The sequence below is a fragment of the Podarcis raffonei genome, chromosome 2 (genome assembly GCF_027172205.1).
Source record: "Podarcis raffonei isolate rPodRaf1 chromosome 2, rPodRaf1.pri, whole genome shotgun sequence".
In the NCBI taxonomy this organism is placed as follows: domain Eukaryota; kingdom Metazoa; phylum Chordata; class Lepidosauria; order Squamata; family Lacertidae; genus Podarcis; species Podarcis raffonei.
This window is the reverse complement of record NC_070603.1, coordinates 108351514-108360088: the sequence shown is the minus strand read 5'-3', so window position 1 is coordinate 108360088 and position 8575 is coordinate 108351514. Positions and strand designations below refer to the sequence as shown.

Genomic DNA, 8575 nt, shown 5'->3' with positions numbered 1-8575 from the left:
ATATGATAAAGATGCCACACCACTGTGCATCTCAGCTAAAACAAAGCAATTACAGTGGTACCTCTGGTTGCGAACAGGATCCGTTCCGGAGGCCCATTCGCAACATGAAAAGAGCGCAACCTGAAGCCCCTTATCTGCGCAGGTGCACGGCACGATTTGGCGCTTCGGTACATGCGTGAAGCACGATTTAGTACTTCTGCTCATGCTTGAGTGGCAAAACCCAGAAGTAACCCTTTCTGGTACTTCCTGGTCGCAGCAGGACATAACCTGAAAGAACATAACATGAAGCAAACATAACATGAGGTATGACTGTACACAGAAAGTGAATTCTAAAAATGTACAAGTAGTTGCAACAAAAAAGCAAGCTCCACCCCACCCTCCTTTTTAGAAACTGACCTGCAAGTTGTTAGAAGGGCTGGTGTGTAGAACTGCTGGGCACCTGCCGGTGAAAAACTGATTCAGAGCCGTTTTGCTTCTCCTATCAGCCATTTAATTGAAGTCTTGGGACTGTTTTCCCTACAGAATGAGAGACTTCCCCTTGGATGATGGAAGCAGAGCCTGCTTTTTTTAACCAACAAAAGCTGTCTAGAATTGAGCAATATCTCCAAAACAGAGATTAAGCACCAAAGTGCCATCAAATAACAAAGAGCATCTCCGTTTTCGGGAGATATTGAAATGTGGGATTCTCCCATTGCCACCTTAAGGATTCACAATGATACAGGTACACCTTTTACACCTGTAATCCAGCAGTAAAAACAAAACAGATGATTTGAGGTGGTTGTTTTGTGTTCTGTGCTAATGAAATGAGTTGCGCAAACATTTTCTCATTTGTTTATCGAGGAATGCATAGCCTACGTTTCTTTTATATAAACTAGGATTGTCCCTCCAGATACTGACAGATTGTACTCCCCACCATCCCTGGCCATTTGCTAGAAAACTGGAGGGCCACAGGTCCTTCTCCCCTGAGGTAAGTCAAGGTAGGACGGCATTTAATAGTCCTCTTCACACTTAAAATTTGTGTGTAATAGAGAATGGGGGAGGGAAGCAGGATCCTATATTTTTATTATTATTTTGTGTTTTTACATTGTAATTTCATGTTGTGAACTGTCCTCAGATTGACGGGTATAGGGCGGTATACAAATTTAATAAATAATCATCATAATAATGTGCAAATAACTTTCACACCTGCATTTGCAGGGCTCGCCTCTCACAGTTGGGAACCTCACTACATCCGGAAGATGTGAAAAGGGCTCTTGCTATTATGGCTGTAATAAATGCACCTGTCAGGGGGGACTACTTGATTCACTGACTGTTAACTGGGACAACAGATTGCATTTCTTCTGAATCATGTTTGCTTGAATTAAATAACACCACACGCTGGGCTCCTTTGTTTAGAATGGAATGAACAGTACCAATTTTTTAGAAAAAGAGGTGCCAGAACTCATCACGAACGCCTCCCTCATTCTCTTAGAATGGCAATGGCAGGTGCCAGAATGGAGTTCCAGTGAGTTCCAGCTGGGGGAAAAAGGCCCTGGGGATGACAGGCATTTACTTAATTCATAATTCCACTCAATGAGCTAGTTCACGTGCAACGCTAAGCCAAACCACGGGTCAGCGAAAGCACTAGGGCTCCCAGAGATGAGATTGCAACCACTTTGCTCCTTCCCCACTCCTCCTCCTGCCATGGTGCTGTGAGCTAAGTCATAGTTTGGTTTAGCATGCCATTCAGACCAAAGAGAGCCCAGTCTGTAGCCAAGGTTTGTTAAGTGGGTTTACAGCATGAGTCTGGGTTGGGATGCTAAGCCAAACCATGGCTTAGTTCAAAGCAGCACTGCAGCAGTAGGACTGGAGGAGGAGTAAGGTGGCTGCAATCTCCTCTCTGGAACTCCCATTGAAGACTTTACTACCCCATTTCTTCTCTTAGAAAAAGAAAGAATGACATTCAATGAAAATAGTAAGAATAAAATGGCAGCACTCAAGGACTACCTTCCCTATCATTGTCTCTCCTTGTCTCTTCAGATTCAAGCAAGCCAACTCAAGAGGTCCTGGAAAAGAACAACGCAACATCTTGGTCAGAATTCATTCTTATGGGTTTTTTGAGCCAATCGAAATCACCCAGTGTCATCATGACTCTGTTTGTCATGATGTTCATCATGGTCCTCTCTGAAAACAGCCTCCTCCTCTACCTGATCCACGTGGACTCTGGCCTCCATTCCCCAATGTATTTTTTCCTTGGTCAGTTGTCTGTCATGGATATTTCTCAAACTCTCGCCATCGGCCCTAAAATGCTTGTGGACTTTTTAAGGGAGAACACCATTTCACTGACTGGGTGCTCAGCCCAGATATTTTTCGTACTGCTCATGGGCAACGCAGAATGCCTAATCCTTGCAGTAATGTCCTATGACAGGTACGTGGCAATCTGCAAGCCCCTCCAATATCCGGTCCTCATGAGAAGAACTGTCTGTCTCATCCTGACCGCGGTGGTTTGGTTTTGTGCCTTTGGTGCCTTGGGACCCAGCATGTACATGCGGCTACTGCACTACTGTGGCTCCAATGTAATCTATCACATCTTTTGTGACCTCCCGTCGATGCTGAAGTTGTCCTGTTCTGATACATCTCGCTTGGAAAAGACACTGGTTTTTACTGGCTTTCTTCTGCTGATCCTCCCTTCAGCCATCATTCTGGCCTCCTATGTGTGCATTCTTGCTACGGTCTTGAGGGTGCACTCTTCTGAAAGGAGCCACAAGGCTCTCAGCACTTGCCTGTCTCACTTGACTGTGGTGGGGCTCTTTTATGGGGCAGCCATGTTCAAATACTTGAGACCCAGGTCCTACCAAATGCCATACCACGACGATATGGTTTCTGTGTTTTGCCTCATCGTCACTCCCATGATGAACCCTCTCATCTACAGCCTGAGGAATCGGGATGTGCTGGCGGCACTGAGGAAAACGTTCCGGAAAAACACATCTTGTGTACCTACCCCAAAATGGTAAATCTCTCAGGGGGAAAGCCACTGTAGCAGGCAGAAAATTCTGGCGTAAAATAAAGGATACCTTTTCTGTTTAAGAAGAAAAAACTTTAAAGGTCCCCAGCAGTAAAACCCTTTGATCTGCCTAAAATTGTTCAGCATTAATCCACTCTGGATTTGCTCCTTTGCCTGCAAATTTCATCCATTTCTGCAAATTTAGAAACAAGTTGTAGCTGTTTGTAAAGTCATAATTTTAGTGAATGGGGAAGACGGGGACACAACTTTGTTTTTTAACAACTCTAATGCCAGTCCCAAATAATGAGTCAAATTTGACCGACACAGAGAGGCTCCAAAGCAAGTCAGTCTGCTTTCCAAAGCTGCAGATTAAGATAACAAATTGAATCTTGTGGCCAGTGCATACCAGCAGGGCCACATTGAACTAACTGGTCCCACCAGTGGAAGCCAGAGAAAGGACATAGCACATCACAGCTTTCCTTCCTCTCCTTCCCCCCAAATCGATTCAAAATTGCTTTTTGAGTAGATGTGTCTAGGATTGCACTGTTAGTAATGGACATATATGAAATAAATCAAAGGCTCTTCTTCAGAAGCATAAGGACATAGTACAGGTGAAGGGTGTTCTATATTTGTGTGCAGCAACTGCTGAGAACTTGTGCATTGTGACTATTATTCAATTTTCAGTTAGTGCAACAAGCACAGTATACATTAAAGTGCATTGAAAAAAATTCCAGAGGAGTCTTTGTGTTAGCTTCTCACTGCAAAAACAGTCAAAGGGTGCTGTGGTGCCATAAAGATTGACAAAGCTTCCTTGGACTTGAGCTTGCTTTGTCAGATGCATGAAGTGAAACGGTACGTAATACAGTGGTACCTCAGGTTACATACGCTTCAGGTTACAGACTCCGCTAACCCAGAAATAGTGCTTCAGGTTAAGAACTTAGGTAGTTTAAAATGCAAACAAAATCAAATTCCTCCTCTATCCGTACTCCCAGGTAAATGTGCGTGGGATTACAGCTCAAATGCTTTGTTTATACCTTTCTTTGATGAACATTCACATTTATTAGGCAATTAAAGATAATATTTCCCTTCTGCCATTGTGCAAGAGAAGAAAGTATGTGATGCCAAGGGAATACAAGACTACTGTTTGCAGAAGTTCTTAAGTCTTGATCTCTCTCTCTCAAAATAGCAGCTAGTTACTAACATGTCTACCCAGAAGTAAATTTGATTGAATTTAAAGGTGTTAGGATAGCAAGCCTAGCTTTATATCTTCTACAAAAGAAGAATGTATCAATGAGTTTCCTTTTTTTTAATGCCAATTAATTTTTATTGATTTTCAAAAAAATTAACAAATTAACAACAAATTTCTTCAAATTTAAAACAAATTTAAAAGTTGGCTTCCCATCCCACTTCCAGATGTTTCTTTTCTCTCCTTCCTTTGCTGCTCTCAATAACATACTTTTTCCTAATTTCTATTCATTTCCCATCTTTCTTAATTTTCAAAAGCTGTGCATGTTTCAATTCCAGCTTAGACTTTTGCTTAACTACAGCATGTCCCCACTTATTCAAGTAGAGTTATTCTTCCTTTATCTATCCATATAAATTGTGAACGAGCTTTTCCTTTGAGTTTTGTAAAACTGAGCTGACTGTGAAATGTGGAACAAGCAAGCAGCCTCCTGTTCATGTCTGCAAACTGCTTGCTCACCTTCCTCTTGCTCTGCCACTCCAGAAGGGAGGACCACTCGAACTATAACAGAGATGAGGAGGAGGAGGAGAAGCTGTCACTGCCTGCTTGCTCATTGGCAACGCACACACACATACCCCTTAAAGAAAACATTGAAGGTACTTGCAGATATTGAAGCAATTTTAGGATGCAATAAAAAGAATAAGAATAAGAATTTATTATTTGTACCCCGCCCATCTGGCTGGGTTTCCCCAGCCACTCTGGGCAGCTTCCAACAAAGATTAAAAATACATTAAAATGTTACACATTAAAAACTTCCCTGAACAGGGCTGCCTTCAGGTGTCTTCTAAATGTCAGGTAGTTGTTTGTCTCTTTGACATCTGATGGGAGGGCATAGTATAGGGCGGGTGCCACTGCTGAGAAGGCCCTCTGCCTGGTTCCCTGTAGCCTCACTTCTTGCAGTGAGGGAACTGCCAGAAGGCCCTCGGCGCTGGACCTCAGTGTCCGGGCTGGATGATTGGGGTGGAGACGCTCCTTCAGGTATACTGGACCGAGGCCCTTTAGGGCTTTAAAGGTCAGCACCAACACTTTGAATTGTGCACGGAAACGTACTGGGAGCCAATGTACACAAAGACTGCATGATCCTTTTTGTAATGAAACCATATTCTTTTCCTTTTAAATAATTTGGAACTTTTTCTTCTTCTTTACCTTTACTGCCAGTGCATGGAAACTTGTTTACTAAACCAGCCTCACATCCCAGAAGACAGAGGGTCTAAGAGGCAGCTCTGAATACAGCTCATTTTATTAAACTGTTCCTCATTCTCAGTGGCTGCTGTTTGACCCGGGAACATTACAAACTTATGCGAAATGGTGTTTCGGCTCTAGAAATTACTTATGAGGGGCATGCTTCAGAAAGAGTTTCCTTAGGGCTGCTAGAACATCCCTGTTGCGCAGGCTGTATATAAAAGGATTCAGCATTGGGGGGATGATGGTAGTGCACATTGAGTAGATCATGGCCCTTTGTGCAGAGTAGGAGGATACTGGGACGGTGTATGTCAGTGCAGCTGCCCCATAGAAGAGTCCCACCACACACAGGTGGGACACGCAAGTCCCTAAGGCCTTGTGTCTTCCTTTGACTGAGCGCATGCCCAGCACTTGCACAAGGATGGTGATGTAAGAGGCAACGATGACTGAGATAGGGAGGAGAAGTATGACCACGTCATCAAAATACACCAGTTTTTCAAAGGCAGAGGTGTCGGCACAGGACAACTTCAGTAAAGCTGGGAAATCACAAACATAATGCTCAATCACATTTGACCCACAGTAAGGCAGAGACTGGACAAAGATCGCAATGGGCATGATGGAAAGCGTTGACAAAGACCAGATCCCAGCCGTCATGGTGAGGCAGGTTGTTCTCCGCATGAGGATGGGGTACTGCAAGGGCCTGCAGATGGCCACGTACCTGTCGTAAGACATGGCGGCCAGGACCAGGCATTCTGCGCCTCCCCCGGTCAACGTGAGGAAAATCTGTGCCACACAACCGCCGAGCGAGATGGTGTTTCTGTGGGCTAAAAAGTTTGCAGACATTTTAGGGACAATAACGAGGATTTGGCCCAGATCTATGCAGGCCAGTTGGCTGAGGAAAAAATACATTGGGGCGTGAAGGGAGGAGTCTCTTTGGATTAGGATCAGGAGGAGACCATTTCCCAGCAAAGCAACAAAAACCATGAGAAGAATTGCACCAAAGAAGACGTTGGGTGTCCTCAGATGCACGAGGCCCACAAGAAGAAACTCTGTCCATGATGTGGCATTCTCATTTCCCATGATCCCTTTGACCTGAAGACAAAAGGGCAACGTTTGTGAAGAAGGAAATAGCCACACCCAACAAACAAAACAGAAAACCTTCAAGCTTTGGCCAATGCTTTAGCTACATGGCTATTAAAAGAAAAGCTCAAGGAAGTCCATACAATGTTAATTTGACTATTAATGTTCTGTAACAACAACAAAAAACATTGGTGCTGTTGGAATTCCACAGGTACCAAGACAGGAGGTGTGATTCAGGCAGTTTCTATTGACTCAGAGTCCTCCTATGGGTGCAGCTCTGAGGCATATGGCCAAGAAGCTCTGGAGATGATGTACAGATGGTACACAACACCAGTGCAGTTAGGAAAAATGTACAAAACTAGTTCAAATATATGTTGGAAGTGTAAGGAAAAGGAGGGGACATTTTATCATATGTGGTGGGATTGTAAGGTAATTTAAAAATTTTGGGAAATGATATACAACGAATTGAAGAAAATGTTCCATTTAACATTTGTTTAAAAAACCGAGGCATTTTTGTTGGAGATTGTAGGGAAAGACCTGCCAAAAAAGTTGAAAAACATCTTCATGTATGTGACAACGGCCGTGAGAGTTCTGGTAGCACAAGGATGGAAGACTGACGAAACCCCAACTAAAGAATCATGGCAAGAAAAATTGATGGACTATGCAGAACTGGCAAAACTGACATATAAGCTACAGGACAAGGATAACTGTGACTTTAAGGATGAATGGGAACCCTTTACAAAGTATCTGAGGACGCAACAAAGCGAACTGGACTCCTTGGCAGGTTTTGAATAAACATTCACAAACTTTTTATTGATAATATGTCTTGTTGTAATTTTGAATAAAAAAAATTAAAAAAAGAAGAAGAAGCAGCTCTGGTTTTTTCAGATTTGGCTTTTAAGCTACGTCACCTTAATCTACTCTGTTCAGTTAAGGAAAACTATATCATTGCATTGAATGTGAGGCATCGCTTTCATCTGGACTCAAAGCCAGTGGCAGGATTAGTAGAGTGGAAAGTAGGGAGACGGAGGGTAGCAGAATCAGAGTCAATGATAGGCAGAGCCAACTCGTTCTCATTTTGTCTCCATCTCTCTCATCTCTGGCAAATTTCACAAGGACAACACAGAGCCTAAAGAGCAGGATGTTGCCACTGGCCTGGAAGAAGTAGCAAAACTGGCAGGTTGGGTCTGACTGAGGACTGACTGAGGTTGGCAGGGCAGCCCTCACGAACCAGCCTCCACTGCCAGCCTACACACAACATATGCATGAAGCTATTGTGCATACAAGTTCTGTGTGGTACCTTTTAGGCTCCACTCCCATCTGGGGACCATCCCCAAGGAATTTAGTGGGACTTACTTCTGAGTAATGTGTGGCTATTGTGACATTACCTGTCACATGACAAACTGTGACAGGAGAGACTGCTTCTAAGCCAAGGTTAGACACTTTTCGGTTTAGTTAGGCACTAAGTACTTATACAACAGCAGTGTTTTTGTGGCCACGCTTTTGACCACACCCATGTGATCTCCTCGGTTCCACTTTCTTAACTTCCAGTAACAATAGTTCCCTGGGAGACATTCAAAATGTAGTTTTTAAATAAATAAAATATTATATTTTTCCTACATGGTGGGAGGAAATGATGTCTTCATTTAGGAAAAGCATCCTAAATATGCTTTAAGTATCTGTGAGTGTCTTCAGTGTTTCCTTTAAAGTGTGTGTTTTGTGTGTCTTGAATGCTGCTTGTACTGCTCTCTTTCTCTTGCTACTTCTTCAGTCCTCGTGGTCCCTTCCAACTCTACAATTCCATGATTCAAGGGGAAAGAATACATGGAATCTCACCATCCCATTAAGAGTGCCCTTCATTCCAGTTCTTTCATGGGCCAGCCATCCCTCCTCCTCCCAAACACATGCAAAAGCACTTTCCTTGGCACAATCCAGAAAACTAATCCATGCTCACCCAAGGATGTGAAGAAATACATCTCTGCAGATCAACTAACACAACCACTCTGCATGTGGACCGGCTCTTGTAGCTTATTGAGCAGGTGCAATTTTGGCAGGTCAAAGGTCTCCAATTCTGCTGTGGCACATTT

General features: G+C 43.4%; 2 protein-coding genes across 2 annotated transcripts; one reads left to right on the top strand and one right to left on the bottom strand.

Annotated features, from left to right (window-relative positions):
* Positions 1 to 675: 675 nt before the first annotated feature.
* Positions 676 to 2993, top strand: LOC128408726 (olfactory receptor 2AG2-like). The gene is made up of 2 exons (XM_053378750.1): positions 676 to 721; positions 2020 to 2993. Exons 1-2 carry the CDS (start codon positions 676 to 678, stop codon positions 2991 to 2993), a joined length of 1020 nt encoding a protein of 339 aa, XP_053234725.1.
* A 2017-nt stretch (positions 2994 to 5010) lies between these two features.
* Positions 5011 to 8291, bottom strand: LOC128408942 (olfactory receptor 2Z1-like). The gene has a single exon (XM_053379026.1). It carries the CDS (start codon positions 6486 to 6488, stop codon positions 5553 to 5555), a length of 936 nt encoding a protein of 311 aa, XP_053235001.1. The 5' UTR covers positions 6489 to 8291; the 3' UTR covers positions 5011 to 5552.
* Between the last annotated feature and the right edge of the window lie 284 nt (positions 8292 to 8575).

Excerpts from the sequence above, each read along its gene's own strand:
- LOC128408942 (XM_053379026.1), bottom strand. The coding sequence starts at position 6,488 with ATGGGAAATGAGAATGCCACATCATGGACAGAGTTTCTTCTTGTGGGC.
- LOC128408726 (XM_053378750.1), top strand. The coding sequence starts at position 676 with ATGTGGGATTCTCCCATTGCCACCTTAAGGATTCACAATGATACAG. Across the intron at positions 722-2,019 it reads AAGGATTCACAATGATACAG|ATTCAAGCAAGCCAACTCAA; the intron begins GTACACCTTTTA and ends TTGTCTCTTCAG.